At 32.0% G+C, this 19525-nt stretch overlaps 2 protein-coding genes across 2 annotated transcripts in view; both read right to left on the bottom strand.

The window, feature by feature from the left end:
• The window catches only part of LOC134852177 (U4/U6.U5 small nuclear ribonucleoprotein 27 kDa protein-like), a 332923-nt gene that overhangs the window by 105809 nt on the left and 207589 nt on the right, over positions 1-19525 (bottom strand). The window lies entirely within an intron of this gene.
• The window catches only part of LOC134851411 (uncharacterized), a 49032-nt gene that overhangs the window by 14405 nt on the left and 15102 nt on the right, over positions 1-19525 (bottom strand). The window contains exons 3-5 of the mRNA XM_063867480.1: positions 12389-12509; positions 11739-11978; positions 1529-1702 (exon numbers count right to left, since the gene is read on the bottom strand). Coding sequence (XP_063723550.1) covers positions 1529-1702; positions 11739-11978; positions 12389-12509 — 535 coding nt within the window. The remainder of the gene's footprint in view (positions 1-1528; positions 1703-11738; positions 11979-12388; positions 12510-19525) is intronic.

Below are 19525 nucleotides of genomic sequence, written 5' to 3'. Positions count from 1 at the left end.
GTTTTTTTTGCTCTTTTTCAGCCCCTCCACTTTCATGCACCTCGATTTTATTTATAAAAATTATTTCAAAATTTGAAAATTATTACAACAATGTCATACTGTAATAAAATATCTCGAGGTGTGAACAATTTAACTTTTGCTAGAAATTAGTGGTTCGTCAATATTAACATTGTTGCAACTTCGCGCGTTCAGCCATAATAACGCTTAAAATCAGTAGCGGATTAATGGGGGGGGGCTATGGTGAACGTTCCCACTCCACTCAGGGATACGACCCCTGCCGACCCAAAGGGTCCCCCCTTTGTACTATTTTGAGATATCCATATTTGGTAACGGACCCTTCAAACTTTCTATAGGCACCTTCACTGCCAATGTATACTGATTAAAAGAAGAGAACGCGCGCCAAAAAAAAACGCGATTTTTTGGTCGACATTTTCCAACAAATAGCCTTAAAACACTTTTTTTGGCCTTTTTTCGAAAATTTGTCTGCGGCGCAGAAAAGGTTGTCGAATTAGGGTCTTCATAGTGTTGGAAGAGCTCAGAAAATCAACTTGGTCGACCTAAAATAAAAGGGTTGACAAAAGTTTCAAATTTTTTTGAAAATCCTCCCCTCCCCCCCTCGAGAAAACCCTAGATCCGCGCCTGCTTAAAATTACTATGAAAATAGTATTTCTGAAATGTGGGGAAAAGAACTTATTGATTTTATTTGACTGACGTCGGTTTGTTCTCAATACAAAAAAGCATATCATACAATTCTATTAATAAACAAAACAGAAAATTATACAGCCGGCGTGACCGAAAAAAAAGTCCGCGATCGGCACGACCGAAAAAAATTAAGAAGCCGCAAATGGCGTGATTTTTTTCCATTTGATTGCTTACCTGCAAATTTCAAATAGTGATGTTTAAAAAAATGATTGCGAAGTTTTTGCTGTACCACTTTGCAAGAAACTTAAAAGACTTTGCGATTTTATCCTCAAAAATTTTAAGTTTAAACTCCTCATGGCTTATCGGGTGTTTAATTAAGATCACGCTTCCAAGTCCGCAACTGATGATTAAACTGTCGCGACTCACTTTCGATTTTCGCGAACAGTTCCCAGATTATCGCGACTGGTTAGATGCAGTTATTGCGACTTATTATTGACCTCAGTACCGTGACTCATTTTCAGACTGTTTGTCAGATGAACACGGCTTCATACCCAGATTAATTGCGGCATATTACTGGGTTGTCGCAACTTTATGTTCATTTTACTGCGACTCAATTTCAGACTGTCGCGACTATTTTCCGTACTACGGCGACTCAACGCCTAATTTATTCTGACTCGTTATCAGCTTTTCGCGGCTAATTACTGAACTGCCATAATTGTATGTCCAGAATTTTGCGACTAATAGACTTTGTCCATTACTTTTAAATCCTGAACGGACTACGAAACTTCCGCTTAATTAAGTCGCTTGGTTTTCAAAGTCTACAAAATGCGGACCCTGGCCAGGCAAAAATTATTCCTGAAAACATAAAATAAGTGGAAATACTGACCTTGTATGGAGAATTTAGCCATTTCAGCTAGCTCAATGTTCTCCTGATCGAACAGAATGCAGAGGTTAATGAGCCTCTCACCCGAGTGGTGGAATTTGTCCCCCAACCCCGGCATTGTGTTCTCCGGCCTTGCACCCATCAAATTCACAGCAACTTTTGATTCAGCATGATACACTATGGCAAAATTATTTACGCATGAATAAGGCTTTCGGAATCGGAATGTTTTTTCTGTTATACGGCTCAAAAAATGGACCACAAGCCTCGAATCTGGTTGGTTGAAACTTTTTTATTGTAACAGGGAGTCTAGTTTTTCATTATAAAAAAAAAGCTCAATTAACATTTTGGTCACTTTAAGTCGTTATTATAAAGAACCTTCTTATTTGGGACTATTTTAAACCAGGGTTGACTAAAACTTCTTAGCATACAATTCCATACGTACAGAAAGTATGGAATCTCTATCATAAGCATTTTTCTATATATGAAACTGTATAAGAAGTATTTTTCCATAAACCAAAAATAATAAACTCTTACATCTTAATTTCCCAGAGTTTTTTGGTTGTGTTCGTACCCAACACAAGTGACAAAAACCTTGGTTACTCAAAGTAAAATAACCAAAAGTTTGACCGTTTTGCAAAAAAAAGCATTGGAAACGGCCTGAAATGTCTTCTCTTAGTCTTATATATATTAACTAATGTAAGTATTAAACTTGTATATTTTTGCCAACACTTTCAACGATGGATACTTTTAGAATTTGATTTTTTAATTTATCAGACATTGATCAAGGCATACATAAACATGCCATATAAAAATTAGGAGTTTTTAGTGTTTTTGAAAAAAAAACGTTTAAAGCGAAAAGTAAAAAATAATTTAATTTGGTGTTTCCAGGACTACGTTATGCACACAAATAATTAAATTTTGCATGCAAAAACTTCTTTTTAAAGTTTTGTGTGGGTACAAAATTCCATTTGCAAAAACAAAAAAATGGAGCAATTTCAAAAAAAAATGTCGCCATCAAAAAAAACGCTAGTCATCAGCGAAAAGGAAGAAATCGAACATTAGTTTATCCAGGACTATAGTATGGACACAAAAAATTTGAGTACAAAATTCAGTTTACGGTTGAAAAACAACGAAAAAAACATTTGGTGCAATTTCAAACTAATCGGAAAATTTTTATGTCACCACCAAAAAAAAACAAGTCATAAAGTTTCAATACATAGAAATAACATGATAAGCATTTTTTTCAAAAATCAAAAACCTCAATTTTTTCATTCGCAGACTGTTTTATTAAAATCAAACTGCCGCAGAAATTATTTTATGTCTTTTTTCAACCATTTTTGATGTACTTGATGTATGGAACTGTATCATAAGCATTTTCGGTGTATGGAGTTCAACCTGGGGGAATAACACGGAACTATTTCTCGGGCTTGTATCGTTCACAAAAAGTTGGTTTTTCTGCTTGTGTTAAAATAAACATTCATTTTTTCTCGGCTCTGTTTAGTGTTGACAGGCCTTTAGTAATCAAGTTGTTCCTATGTGAATGTGACAGTAAATCACATGTTAAAAAAATTGTACCCAGAACGAACTTTTGGCCTTTTTCTCCAAAAAAAGGTGCTGATAGACCTCAGTAAATCTTGAAACTGCTTCCCTATTTATCACGCAAAAATTAAACCCAAAGAAGCCCCCTTGAAGTCTATTTTAGTAGCAAACTGGGCTCACTCAACTACTTCGATAGAAATTTGGGACTCAATATAGGGCTTAATCATCCAATTTTTTAACAAAAAGAAAACATTTGTAGGTTACTACAAACAAACTTAACAGGTCGTCGAATGGCAATTGCCTGTCAATGTTACGCCTCTGAGCAAAAATTTACCGCTTCTAAACAATCTGAGTTTAAAAAATTGTCCGAGTTTCTGACCAAAAAAGCCTTGATGATTAATAGCATTTACTAAGCAAAATATAAGTATAATATAACCATCAACTAAGTTCTGCGATGTACCAATGACAGCAAAAACAAAAACAAAATAAACTTCCAAGTTCTTAAATGCTCTTCTCTTTTTGATCCATGCAGAAACATGCCGTAAGTATATCTAAAAATTGCAACTTATATTACCTTTTTAAGGTGAAAAGCAACCTTGGCACTTAATTTTTTTTTAGAAAACTCAATTTTTTCTTAATCCGTTTTATTGGCTCGCTCATAAATCAAAACACCATTTTGTACATTTATTTCAAGAGAAAACTTGTAAGAATGAATTAGGGTATCTTGTTGAAAAAACGTTCTACAGTTATATAAAAATTATTTTGATAATAAAATTGCCGCTTTATTTTTCTTAAACATGTGATCTTGTTTTTATAATCAAACATTTTGTCGAAATTTGCTCCTAAAAACTACAAATCGGACAAAAATTCCAGCTTTTTGTCATCCCATAATGCTAAAAAAAATGTCGATATTGTTTCTGAAATAGATATACTTGTTTCTACTTTCGTTTACCGTCAGTTTATTTATATGCTATCAAGCTGGATACATCACTCAAAATCTGAGACAATTTTTGGCTTTGGTAATCCATTATAACGCAGAATTTGGTTTCAGCAGCAATAATTGTAAAATCAAAAGCTCTACAAGTATTTAGTAGAAGATTAACATCATCAGAAACATGAGTGGACCAAAAACTGGACCCTAAGGAACACCACAATATTGGTTCTGTGTCTAATTTTTTGTTTAATAACTTGGACATAATTCGTTAACAAGAGGTATGATTGTAGTAAGTCAATATTGGGTGTTCTCAAACAAATGAAGAATTCTTTTTTTGCAATAAAATAAACTGATGTATTTATCAAACGCTTTCGATTGATCAGTAAAACAGCATTCCACTGTTTTTTGCGCAATAATTGTAGTCCTATTGCTTTTTCAGTGATAAAATTTAATATTTTTGCAGGGAAGAAGTAATGTTAACGGATATAATCTGTTCAATTTTGTTTTCTGTAAATGACAGCAAAGATATTAGCCTATAATTTCTTTCAGTTTGATTGTGATTAGATTCAATCTGCTCATTTTCCTAACAATTGTGCTTATTCAGTTTCTTCCATGGAAAAAAGACCATCATGGGTATCAATTCCGACTTTGGTACCTGGTATGTTCTTTTTTTTTCAGGCTGTGAAAAAGTTTATTGTTGAAATTATTGAAGGAAAAACAAAATAATTGATCTTGTTTCGAATTAAACTCTTCAGAATCTTTTTGCTTTTACGAAAAGACAAATGGCAGCAATTTATATCAACTGAAAGTGACGTTTCACATGCATAAGTGTTTTGGTAGCGTTGTGGGCTTTGAAGATTGCCAATTTCAACGTTTCAGACAATAAATCATCTGTTTATGTTTTCCTATAATGTCTAATGAGCTATTTTTTCCGGCTTTACAAAACTTCGAAATTGGATTGATGCGAGCTAATTGGTTTGATCATTACAAAATTAGATGCAAATAATATCACTTTGTCACGTGCATAATGTCTTCAAAAACTTTTCCCATATAACAATCTGATTCTAATAATCAAATTTTTTTAAAACCAATATTTAAGTAAAAACGTAATTGGCAATCAAATTATTTAGGGTTTTGTTTTCATACGATAAGTGTTTAGGCTCCAAATTCTGAGGAAAAAAACGGATTTTTCATGCTCGGCTGGTTTTTTCTTCCATAACACTAACAATTTTGAGCTAGCAGTTTTAGTTTTTAAAACTGTTTGAAATAGACGGATGTTTTAAACACTGTCTTAAAAAAGTTACTGGCCAGCAATTGAATTTATTCTGTGATAGTTGCTGATAAAACTACGAAAATAGTTTCAGCTTGCGACTTTTTTCCGACTATTTTTTCCGATTCGGATAATTAACTAGCGATATATTTTGTTCTGTTAAAGATTAAGCACTGATTAAACTGCTTCAGATTGAGCTGAGTTAAGCAGCTTGCTCTCTATTAATACATTCGGAGACGCAAAACATTTAAGTTTAAAAATAACTTAGGGTGTGGGGTGATTAAAATTCTGACTGATGAAATTAAGCACATAGATTAAAAACTCTTTTTTGAATGTTTTATTGGGAAAAAATCCCCACACGCTATGTTAAAAACAAATTGACATTTTTGTTCTGAGTTTTGAAGAAAATGCCGAATAGTAATGCTCGGGGTTGTTTTTTGGTTCTTTTGATTTTTCCTTTTTCAACTAATTGATCTGGTTTTGAAATAAGTTCAGCAGACTTATTTTATTTTCTTGAAAGGACAATTGACAGCAATTTAAATTATCTGAGTGCTTGTGACGTGTTGCTCTTGCATTAGTTTTTTGTTAGAGTCGTGGGATTTAAAGGTTCCCAAATTTAACATTTCAGACAATTAATTATCTGTGTATGTTTTTCTTAATGTCTTGTGAGCGAGTTTTTCCGGCTTAACAAAAATTCCAAATTGGTTGATGCTAGTATTTGGTTTCATCATTACAATATTAAATGCAAATAATATCACTGTCTCTTGCATAATTTTTTCGAAAACTATTCCCATATAACAATCTGATTCTAACAATCAAAAATTTTTAAACCAAAATTTAAGTAATAACATAATTGGCAATCAAAATATTTCGGGTTTTGCTTTTATACGATAAGTCAAATTTTTCACGCTCGGTTGAATTTTTCTTCCATAAAACTTATAATTTTGAGCTAGCAATTTTAATTTTTAATACTGTTCGAAATAGACGGATGTTTTAAACACTGTCTGGAAAAAGTTTCTGGCCAGCGTTTGATTTTATTCTACGATAAGTGCTGATAAAATTAAAATAGTTTCAGCTTGCGACTTTTTTCCACCCATCTTTTCAAATTTGGATAATTAACTAGCGATGTATTTTGTCCTGTTAAAGATTAAGCACTCCTTAAACTACTCAAGATTGAACTGATTCAAGCAGCTTGCTCTTTAATAATGCATTCAGTGACGCAAAACATATCACTTTAAAATTAATTTAGGGTGCAGGGTGATTAAAGTTCTGACTGATAAAATTAAGCACATAAGATAAAAGCTCCTTTGTGAATGTTTTACTGGGAGAAAAACCCGCACACGCTATGTTAAAAACAAATTGACATTTTTGTTCTCACTTTTGATGAAAATGCGGAATAGTTATGCTCGGGATTGTTTTTTTTGTTCTTTTAATATTCCATTTTTCAATTAATTGCTCTGGTTTGAATTAAATTCTTCAGAATTATTTTAGTTTCTTGAAAAGACAATTGACAGCAATTTATATTATCTGCAAGCTAGTGACGTTGCTCTTGCATTAGTTTTTTGGTAGAGTTGTGGGCTTTAAAGGTTGCCAATTTTAACATTTCAGACAATTAATCATCTGTTTTTGTTTTTCTATCAATGTCTTATGAGCAAGTTGTTCCGGCTTAACAAAAATTCGAAATTGGGTTGATGCCAGCTATTTGGTTTTATCATTACAATATTAAATGCAAATAATATCACTGTCTCTTGCATAATGTTTTCGAAAACTATTCCCATATAACAATCTGATTGTAACAATCAAATATTTTTAAACCAAAACTTAAGTAAAAACATAATTGGCAATCAAATTATTTAGGGTTTTCCTTTTATACGATAAGTGTTTAAACTCCAAATTCTGATTAAAAAATCAAATTTTTCACGCTCGGTTGAATTTTTCTTCCATAAAACTTACAATTTTGAGCTAGCAATTTTAATTTTTAATACTGTTTGAAATAGACGGATGTTTTAAATACTGTCTGAAAAAAGTTTCTGACCAGCGTTTGATTTTAATCTACAGTAAGTGCTGATAAAATTATAATAGTTTCAGCTTTCGACTTTTTTCCGCCCATCTTTTGAAATTTGGATAATTAACTAGCGATGTATTTTGTCCTGTTAAAGATTAAGCACTCATTAAACTGCTCAAGATTGAACTGATTCAAGCAGCTTGCTCTTTAATAATGCATGCAGTGACGCAGAACATATCAGTTTAAAATTAACTTAGGGTGCAGGGTGATTAAAATTCTGAGTAATATAATTAAGCACATAAGAGAAAAGCTCCTTTGTGAATGTTTTATTGGGAGAAAAACCCCACACACGCTATGTAAATACAAATTGAGATTTTTGTATTGACTTTTGAAAAAAATGCTGAATAATTATGCTAGGGATTGTTTTTTTTGTTCTTTCATTTTATCATTTTTCAATTAATTGATCTTGTTTCGAGTTAAACACTTCAGAATCTTTTTGCTTTTTTGAAAAGACAAATGACAGCAATTTAAACCATCTGAAAGTGGCGTTTCACATGCATAAGTTTTTTGGTAGAGTTATGGGCTTTGAAGATTGCCAATTTCAATGTTTCAGACAATAAATCATCTGTTTATGTTTTCCTATAATGTCTAATGAGCTATTTTTTCCGTCATTACAAAACTTCAAAATTGGATTGATGCGAGCTAATTGGTTTGATCATTACAAAGTTAGATGCAAATAATATCACTTTGTCACTTGCATAATGTCTTCAAAAACTATTCCCATATAACAATCTGATTCTAATAATCAAATTTTTTTAAAACTAATATTTAAGTAAAAACGTAATTGGCAATCAAATTAATTAGGGTTTTGTTTTCATACGATAAGTGTATAGGCTCCAAACTTGAGAAAAATTAATAGATTTTTATGCTCGTTTGGTTTTTGCTTCCATAAAACTTACAATTTTGAGCTAGCACTTTTGGTTTTCAATACTGTTTGAGATAGTTTCAAATACTGTTTGAATAAAAATACTGGCCAGCGTTTGAATTTATTCTATGATAAAAGCTGATAAAACTATAATAGTTTCAGCTTGCGACTTCTTTCCGACCATCTTTTCAAATTTGGATAATTAACTAGCGATTTACTTTGTCCTGTTAAAGGTTAAGCGCTGATTAAACTGCTCAAGATTGAACTGATTTAAGCAGTTTGTTGCTTATTAATGCAATCAGAGACGCAAAACATATCAATTTAAAATTAATTTAGGTTGTACGCTGATTAAAATTCTGACTGTAGAAATGAAGCACATAGTTAAAAGCTTTTTTTTTGAATGTTGTATTGAAAAAAAACCCACTACACGCTATGTTAAAACAAATTGACATTTTTGTTCGCACTTTTGATGCAAAAGCGGAATAGTTATGCTCGGGATTGTTTTTTGTTGTTCTTTCTATTTTCCACTTTTCAACTAATTGGTCTGTATTGAATTAATTTCTTCAGAGTTATTTCACTTTCTTGAAAGGACAATTGACAGCAATTTAAATTATCTGCAAGCTAGTGACGTTGCTCTTGCATTAGTTTTTTGGTAGAGTTGTGGGCTTTAAAGGTTGCCAATTTTAACATTTCAAACAATTAATCATCTGTTTTTGTTTTTCTATTAGTGTTTTGTGAGCGAGTTGTTCCGGCTTAACAAAAATTCGAAATTGGTTTGATGCGAGCTTTTTGGTTTTATCATTACAAAATTAGATGCAATTAATATCACTTTGTCTCTTGCATAATGTTTTCAAAAACTATTCCCATATATTAATCAGATTCTAGAAATCAATTACTTTTAAAAACAAGAAATTTAAGTAAAAACATAATTGGCAATCAACTTATTAAGGGTTTTGCTTTTATACGATAAGTGTTTAGGCTCCAAATTCTGAGGAAAATAACAGATTTTTCATTCTCGGTTGGCTTTTTCTTCCATAAAACTTACATTTTTGAGCTAGCAATTTTAGTTTTTAATACTGTTTGAGATAGTTTTAAAAACTGTTTGAATTAAATTTTGGCCAGCGTTTGAATTTATTCTATGATAAAAGCTGATAAAACTATAATAGTTTCAGCTTGCGACTTTTTTTCGAACATCTTTTCAAATTTGGATAATTAACTAGCGATATATTTTGTCCTGTTAAAAATTAAGCACTGATTAAACTGCCCAAAATTGAACTGATTCAAGCAGCTTGTTCCTTATTAATGCATTCAGAGACGCAAAACATATCAATTTAAAATTAATTTAGGTTGTACGCTGATTAAAATTCTGACTGAAGAAATGAAGCACATAGTTAAAAGCTCCTTTTTGAATGTTTTATTGGAAGAAAACCTCCCACACGCTATGTTAAAAACAAATTGACATTTTTGTTCGCACTTTTGATGCAAAAGCGTAATAGTTAAGCTCGGGATTGTTTTTTTTGTTCTTTTAATTTTCCATTTTTCAACTAATTCCTCTGGTTTGAATTAAATTCTTCAGAATTATTTTACTTTCTTGAAAGGACAATTGACAGCAATTTATATTATCTGCAAGCTAGTGACGTTGCTCTTGCATTAGTTTTTTGGTAGAGTTGTGGGCTTTAAAGGTTGCCAATTTTAACATTTCAGACAATTAATCATCTGTTTTGTTTTCTATCAATGTCTTATGAGCGAGTTGTTCCGGCTTAACAAAAATTCGAAATTGGGTTGATGCCAGCTATTTGGTTTTATCATAACAACAATAGATGCAAATAATATCACTTTGTCTCTTGCATAATGTTTTCAAAAACGTTTCCCATATAACAATCTGTTTCTAGAAATCAACTATTTTTAAAAACAAGAAATTGAAGTAAAAACATAATTGGCAATCAAATTATTAAGGGTTTTGTTTTTATACGATAAGTGTTTAGGCTCCAAATTCTGAGGAAAATAACAGATTTTTCATTCTCGGTTGGTTTTTTCTTCCATAAAACTTACAATTTTGAGCTAGCAATTTCAGTTTTCAATACTGTTTGAAATAGACGGATGTTTTAAATACTGTCTGAATAAAGTTACTGGCCAGCGTTTGAACTTATTCTATGATAAGTGCCGATAAAACTATAATAATTTCAGCTTGCGACTTTTTTCCAACCATCTTTTCAAATTCGGATCATTAAATAGCAATATCTTTTGTCCTGTTAAAGATTAAGCGCTGATTAAATTGCTCCAGATTGGAGGCAAGCAGCTTGCTAATTATTGTTCCGACTTTCGATACGAAAGTAACGGATTATTTGTGCTCGGGTGAGAATTTTTTCTTCAGACAAATTTTGACTTTTTAACTAGCCATTTTTGACGGAATCTTTTTATATCATTCGAAACGTATTGTTGTCCTGAGCTCAAATTTGAAAAGATATTTCACCTGTGATCATTTTTCGTATAAATACGGGGGTTTAAACATTGCCATTTTGGTCAATTCAGGACAATTAACGCGCGGTGTATTTCGCGCTATTAACGCGTAAGCGGAGAGTAAATCCGTCTTAGAAATTGTTCCAAATTGGTTAAAAGAAGCTTATTTGCCATTATTGGTTTATTACAAGGAGATAAATCTATCTTTTTGTACTTAATATGGCGTATGGGGGGATGATTTTCTTTCAAAAAAATTTCAAATTTAGAAGAAAAAAAAATCTTTTTATTTTTTTTTCATTTAATTTATTAATGTTATAACTGCTCCATAAAACTTAAAAAGCTTTCGGAACATTTAGGGCATTGCCCTGATACGAGCAGTCTTGTTAACCATTTAGAGACGCAAAATGCATCAGTTCAAAATTAACTTAGCGTGAGGGGTGATTAAAGTTCTGACTGATGAAATTAAGCAAATAAATAAAAGCTCTTTTTTGAATGTTTTTGAAAAAATATCCCCACACGCAATGTAAAATAAAATACATAGTGATATTTTTTTTCTGACTTTTGAAGAACTTTATGCTTGGGATTGTTTTTTTGTTCACTCATTTTTCCATTTTTCAACTAACGTTATTGACAAAGCTTAAAGAATCTCATAGAATCTGAAAGATATTGTTGTCCGGAGCTCAAATTTAAAAAGATTTCTTACCCCTGTGATTATTTATTGTAAACTTATTGGAGTTTGAAAGCTGAAATTTTAACTGATAATTTGGCTAATACATAATTATCAACAACAACAATACCTTTTGACGAGTTTAAAAGTTTCCGTCAGAAATTGCAAGGTGAAAAGTCGAATTTTGCCGAAAAAAAACCAGCAAGGTACAAATAGTCCGTCATTTTCTCAATAAAGAATTCTTTGAAAGTAATCCCTTTTCTTTTAAACTTTTTTGAAGAATTTTTTTAATTCTTAAGCTTTTGATTGACGTCAGAGGATTCAGAGTTTCTTTCCAATACGAGCAGTATTGTTTTAACTAATATCGTGTCTGAAAAGAAACAGTGCGCTAAATGTTCTTTTGTTTTTCTTACTTTGTTCCCCTCCAAAAGAAGAAGTTTTCTGCAGGTACAGAGACAGGTTGTAGGCAGTTCTGTAAGGATAACTATACGTGAGAACTGAGTCGCTGGAATTCGTTTCTGTTAATTGGTTGGTCAGTTTCAGCTTCTTCAACTGGTCCTCAATGTTGTCCAGAGATTTTTGGCACTTCGTATTACTGTCACGACGGAATCGCGACTCTAGTGGCACCGCTAGTATTGCCGTCAAATTGAGAGCTAGAAAAAGTAGCACAGTCATCAATCATCCTCTTTTGATAATATGCCATCAAATGTAAATGCTGGTGCAATGAACAAATTTGATAAAAACACTTTGTTAAAAAGTTTAATGATTGAGTTTCAAGCGAACGTCAGAGAAAAATTTTTGGATTTTGAAGTTATTCATACAAAAATGCTATAATTTTTGGCTAACATTTTTTTCCTTTCAAACTCGGCGAGGTAATAGTCTCATAACTACAGCAGTCAGACTGCCATCGCGGTCAAAAAATTATAAGAAGTACTAGTTTTTTTGGTCAAATCGCTTAGCTGAGGTTTCAATCTGGGTTTTAAATTCTGAATATCAATTATTTAAATTCTGACTGTCAATTTTTATAAATATTAGTTTAATGATATCAAATCTGTTTACTCACCAATAAATAATAAAGCTGTACAGTAGTTAGATACTTTGAAGAGATCCCTCGGTCTATAACTTTTCCTCCTTGTCGTTGGGTCCGTGGCCGCCACATTCCGACAGAATATGAACGAAATTCGCTGATTAATATCTGATCACATTTTTGATATTCTCAACTTTTCGATTATCCGGAAATCATACGAAGCAAAATGTTGGAATAGACAAAATTATTAGAAAAGAGTAATCTGCTAATCATGACCATTTTTGCATGCAAAATAGAACTTTTAGTTGACCTTGAGACAGAACTTCTACCTGAAACGTTAGCATTGCATAAAATTGGAAGATACAAGTTTAATTAAAAAGAGCAAAAGACCTTTTTTAGAAATTTTAGCCTGTAAAATCTTTTTTTTAGCCCAAATTTATGTCTGAAGGGTGATTGAAGCATCAAAGTTGGATGCAAAATGATAAATTGCTTTTTTTCCATTTTTTTGTGTATGTGCGAACTTTTGAAACTCTTTATATAGAGAATTCCAAAAATTGGAACAGACAAATTTAATTTATACAACAAATGACCAAGTTCAAAAAATCTTAGCTTACAAAAGCTAAATTTTCAGAAACAAAGAACTTTGTATTATCAGAAAGTAGTAAGATAATGACTTTCCTACAAACATTAGAAAAAAAACTTTTTGTATGTTTTTTTTGGGAAAAATCTCTTTATAACCAGTTCAAAAGTTCTCCACTGTCGCAGAATAAGATAACGGAACCTAGTCGACCAAACCACTCGTTTCGCCACAAGTGTTTACTGAAAACCCTCTAGCTTGTTAGAGTTAGTTTTTTTGCTCAAAACTAGAAGTTTTATCGAAATATAGCTGAACCCCACATAACGCGTCCGCAGCTGTATCACAAAATTCCGCGTCAAAGTTGATTTTTTAATATCTCCAAGATAATTTTGAACCGCAATCAAAATGTTTTTGGAGCCGCAATCAAAATTTCGAAATAAAATCAAAAAATTTTTGGCAATTTTTTTTTGAATTTTGGAAAAAAAATAGCTAACTTGGAACTTTTCGTTTTGGAGAGTTGGAAGATAGCGGAAGTTTCCTACAAATTTTATTTAAAAAATTCTATGAAAGGAGAATTTTTTATACGATGGTCAAACCTGGGTGATTCAAGCTCATCTAAAATTCAAACTTGCATGCCTTTATCCTGCATATTTTAAAAATGAAAAGTATTCAAAGTGATAGTATTGCTAAATATGCAGCTCGTTGCCCATCAATTTTTGTCAGGGAGATTTATTTGTTCACCATAATCAGTTTATCGTGAGTTAGCTATCAAAGATTGTGCCAAAATTTGTCAGTCTTTTCTGTTGCTTCAACCAATATCAGTCTGCAGCAATTCAATTAGAATTCGTTTGAATATTATAAGACTGCACATACCATTAGCGTGAAACCTGATTACTCTTATTGCTCTTTGAAGAACCATTACGAGGCCAATCTGTGTATTCTGATTTTTTTTTTGTGTTATTTCTTTAATTTTTTGCTACTGCGGAATCTAGAGACGAGTGAATAAAACAGAGCACATCTCAAAATTCGGTCTCATTGCTTCATTGCAACCAAAAACTTCAAAATGATTGTTTTTTTGTTGAAGTCATTTTTAGCTTTATTTTGTTGCATTTTTTATCGCTTAAATCGACTAAAGTTTCAGATGACCTCTATCTAGTAAATCTGAAAATCAATCAAACACAATATCAGCACCATCGATCCATTATATATAAAAACTCAGTTTTTCAAATTTTTTTAATTGCCAATTTTCATAAGAAAATAACTCACTCTTAGTGTTACTCTTAAAACATAGTCCAAAATTTTGAAAGCAAAAGTTCTTAAATGGGTCTTTTTTGATAAATTTTGGGAAGTTTTGCACATCTTTTTCTTCAAATTATGATATGCGAAGTTACAATTGAAGCCAGCAAAAGCGTTTTTAAAGAAGACCCTAATTGTAAAAAAAAAATGAAATTTTTAAAAAGTTGAGAATATCAAACCAGTTGCCATGCTTGCGTTCAGTGTCTCTGGTAGCTGGATTTTAGTACAGTGTTTTGCAGAATGAAAACTAATACTTTGCCGATGACCTTGAACTGATTACCTCGTTTTATTGATCATAAGTTATAATTCTCGAAAGCCAGGGCCCAAAAACTTAGAAGTTTTAGTTCAAACAAAAACACGTGAAATTTTCCTGCATGGGAATGAATATATTCAAAAATAACGAAGTTATTTAAAGTTGTTACAAATACCAGTTAGATGACCAACTCGAACCAAAATATAACGGAATTCGACCACCTTTACACCATATTAGGGCTGAATAATGATTGGAAAGTAGGCTAAAGTTTTCACTAATGGGTGGGCATCTCATTTTATATGATATCAGACTAACAGTTTGTTTGAAAAAGATAGGTCACTTAACTGATACTGCCAAATGGCAATAACTCATATCACAAAAGCTTTAGATTTAAGTCGAGTTTTGAGGAGCACAAAGAGCAGATCAAGTGCTAAACTTGATTTGATTGACCGGTTCAATCAAGCTATCGTCTTCAAATATATTGATCTGTCTTCTGATCAAACAGTGGGAAACAGTTGTGAAACGTTTGAAAACAAACTAATCACAACACACTTCTGATTGCAGTTTTTCACACATCATCACCAGACCAACTCAAATAAATACCAATTTTGAACAAACGTCGTAAAACTTGAACAAAGGTCGAATATCAAACTTGAACAAACGTCGAATCCCTGAAGGAAGGCGTCCGCCCACCGCTCCCCCCCCCCCCTAAATCCGTTCCTGACCTGATCACAATCACACGCTTTTTCTATAGTTTGCAAAATCAAAAATCCTTCTAATTTGTATACTGTAAACCCTATTTCAGACAAAGCCAAAATAAGGAATTGTAAGAAGACAAAATTTTGATTGCAATTTAAGTTCACGGAGAAAATATATTTATATATTTTTTGTTGTTATTCGATAAAATCTGTTTGAACTTAATTCAAAATTAAGTATCAGTGAGCGAACGCTTCCGACTGATTCTATTTTTTTAAAAATGAAATATTTTATTATTGATCCTATTCCTATTAATTTTCAATTGCCAAAAAGCAGCAAAACATAGAAAAACAATTAAGTCTGCTCGTATCCGTAATGAATCTGATTGCTTAAAAAATTATCTGCATTAGTTTTAGAAAAATCTTTATAACTTTCAACAAAAATAGTCTTTTTCAGAATATATAGATTTTAAAAGTTTTTAATCTTCCCGCATAACGCAAGGTCAAGATCAGATCGTTAGAGTTTTAATCTCGTAAAATACTTTTCGTAGAAAAAATATGTTGTCCATTGGTTTCAATTACTGTTGAAAATTGCGCTGTAATTATCTTGATGTGGCCAAATTGGATTTTTTCAACCCCCATAAATTTACAAAAAAAAATCGGAGTTGAAATGTTTTTTAAAAGAATTTTGTGAGCTCATGACATCGCCAAAGTTTAGCCAAAATTCAATATTATTTGGATATAAAATAACTACCTCAATTGAAAGCAGTCCCTGTTTCTCTAAGGTCGAAGAACAGAAAGTGAAAACTAAAATATACTTCAGTTTGATTCGAATTTCAAATGTGAGCCAACTCCATTGATCACAACTGTTGCGAAAGAAAACAAAGAGTTTTCTAGACAAAGCCTAATTTCACAACTGCATTTCTCAAAAATACTGCATTTCTCACAACTGCATTTCTCAATAAATAGACAAAGCCTAATTTCACAACTGCATTTCTCAAAAATAGTTTTTTGATGACCAGACGATAGCTTAGTTCAAGTTTCGGCTAAGGTTCTGCGGAAAGATCAAACAATTAAAAATGAAAATCTCACATATAATTCGATCATATAATGAAAACTGAAAAACTCTCGCTGTAAGTTTCTATTGAGTGAGAAATACTCAACACAGGAGCGTATCTTGTATTTTGTCAAAGAAGGTGAATTTTCGAACAAAAAGTTTTTAGGCACTTTTTGCGGATCAAAATGATCAAGAGACCAGCAGAAAAAAATTTTAGGGTCGTTCATCTAAAAATGGAGTTCTTAAAATAGTAACAAAATTGGGTCCCTTTGATCATCAGGGGCTCGAGTCCCTAAAAATAAAGTCACTTCCAATCGCTTCCCTCCCTATCGCTGCTGAATCAACACCTATTAGACTCAAATAGCTTGAAAAAAAGCTAACCTTAGAACTTCCAGAAAAATTAAAGAAAACCTGATAATTACAGTGCTGCATTCATGGTTTTTTTAAAAAAAAATTTTAAGGGTGATATTTTTTCGATACTTGGCTGGGGGTGAACACTACCCGCTCTGACCAACTGAATTTGTTCAAACTAAAATTGAAATTGTTCTTTATATAAAACTGAAAAAAGACTGTTCTTTAAAACAAACTGAAAAATATACTGAAATTGTTCTTTATATAAAAAAATATGCCAAATATGAAACTCGATTTACAGTAGTACATTCAAACACGTAAATTAATTTAGAACATTGATTTTCGCAAGCTAGTTAAACAATGGACTTAAATAAGATTTTTGTTAAAAAACATTTGAATTGCACAAAAAATCAATTTCAACTATTTAAATTGATTTTCGCAAGCTAGTGAAGTGCAACAAAAACACAATTGATTTAACTCACTATTGTTTTAGTTGTGAACTTTCGTGCAAAAAAAAATTTGTGCACAAAAAATCTACGCCATAAGTAAAAAGAACAAGACTGCTCGTATCAGGGCAAAGCCCTGAAAGTTCCGACTGCCTTTTAAGGTATATGGAGCATTAATAAGAAAAAACAAATTTCAATGTAATAAGAAAATTAAAAAAAAATTTTTGAAAAAATTTGAGATTTTATGTAAAAAAATCCCCCCACACGTCATATTAAGTACAAAGTGATAGATTTTGCGCCTATTAACAAATCAATTATGGCAAATAAGCTTGTTTCAACCAATTTGGAACGATTTCTAAGACGGATTAAATCTCGCTTACTCGTTAATAGCGCGAAATTTATCGCCCGTTAATTGTCCCAAATTGGCCAAAATGGCCAATTTAAACCCCCATAATTCTACAAAAAATGATCACAGGTAATATATCTTTTCAAATTCCAGCTCAGGACAACAATATCTTTCGAATGATATTTAAAAAAATCCGTCAAAAACGGCTTGTTAAAAAGTCGAAATTTGTCTGAAAAAAAACCCACCCCGAGGACAAATTTTCCGTCCCTTTCGTATCGAAATTCGGAACAATAAGACACCCTTGAGGAGAGTTTTCTTACCGCAAACTATTGCGTTCGAGGGATTCCCTTTCAGTTTTTGCAAATCTAAATGTTCGAGCGGTTCTCTTATCAACGTTTTAGGCGCAATTTTGTAAGGCAAATAAATCTATAATTGAACAAGAATGCTCGTATCAGGGCGAAGCCCTGAATGTTCCGACTGCCTTTTAAGATTTATGGAGCAGTAATAACATTAAAAAAATCAATGAAATGAAACAAAATAAACTTTTTTTTTAAATGTAAAATTTTTTATGAAAATCATCCCCCCACACGCCATATAAAGGATAGAATTCGCTCCTTGTAACAAATCATTTATGGCAAATAAGCTAAGATAAGCTGAGCAACCAACTCGGAACCATTTCTAAGAGGGATTAACTCTCCGCTTACGCGTTAACAGCGCGAAATAAATCGCGCGTTAATTGTCCCAAATTGGCCAAAATGGCAACATTTAAACCCTCATAACTTTACAAAAAATGATCACAGGTGAAATATCTTTTCAAATTTAAGCTCAGGACAACAATACCTTTTGAATGATATAAAAAAATTCTGTCAAAAATGGCTAGTTAAGAAGTCGAAATTTGTCTGAAGAAAAAAAAACCCACCCCGAGCACAATTATTCCGTTACTTTCGTATCGAAAGTCGGAGCAAAAACTTATTTAGAACAAATCAATTTTGCAGCAGAAATTTTCCAATTTAGTTATACTTATAATTTCTTTTCAGGCAATGTATCAATACAAACAAAAAACTGAAAAGAATACGAAACATTTTCATTTGCAACTCTATTGTTTACTAGTCGAAAAATTTGTACACAATCTGTATATCAAAAATTTGAAAAAAAAAGAAAACAAAAAAATACACATCATTATTAATTGATTTTATCGTCACTTCAATCGTATGAAAATTAACAGAAAAAATTGTCATAACAAGATTTAAGTCGACCATACGCACCAAAAATGCCTCTTAGCATAGAGTGGATCAAAAATGATTTCTTAAGCTAAATTTTTGTATCAAACTAAATTGATTTAAAATTTAAAAAGCATTTAAAAAAAGTGAAAACAAATTGATTATAATGGATTTTTGTGGTCTATAAAGTTGTTAGTATAATCGATTCCCATGTTACGTTTAGACAACAAAATTGGACTAAAAATGAATTTAAATCCATTTTTTCTCGCCAAAACAGAATTCATTATAGTTCATTTGGAATCCATTATAATGGATTTTATAATAAGTAGGAAATCACATTAAAATGGATTTTTTTCCACTAAATTTTTGTTTCCCGGGTCGTGCAAAACTTTGCAAGAATTTCAGCATTTGTCAAGTGAGTTATGCGGAAACTTTGCAAAGCGAGTGTACGGCCTAATCCATTTCTAAACCTAAAACTCAATTTGAAAAAAGAACCTGAACCCCCCCCCCCCCACTGAATTGGCGAGTAAATTCAAAAAGCTAGCAGCGTTCGTGTCGGACTTGGAAAGATGTCTTGGCATTTTTGCCATGATGGTTGAATTATCTCTTGCGAACCCACAGACGTTAAATCCATATTTTTGGGTGTTCCTGATAATGCACTCTTGAGCATGTTGCTCCAAATAATCGGAAGTGTGCGAGCTAGCCTCAGTTTGAATGGTTTTGAGAAAATAAACACCACCTCTGAGAGTGGATGTTGATACACAAAAATTCGGTTCATTTTTTCCACTAGAATGAACTTTAAAGATGTGTATTAATCCTGGTTTCATGATTTTTCTACCAAATAAATTCACGCGCTGCAACTAAATGGCTGGCAGAAGCTGCACATTATTGTATTCAATTGTTTTTAATTCTCTGGGTCGACCAATGCTTTT

This window comes from Symsagittifera roscoffensis, chromosome 7, assembly GCF_963678635.1.
Source record: "Symsagittifera roscoffensis chromosome 7, txSymRosc1.1, whole genome shotgun sequence".
NCBI classification, from domain to species: Eukaryota; Metazoa; Xenacoelomorpha; order Acoela; family Convolutidae; genus Symsagittifera; species Symsagittifera roscoffensis.
Note: the sequence above shows the minus strand (reverse complement) of the source record. Positions and strands in the feature narration are given on the sequence as shown.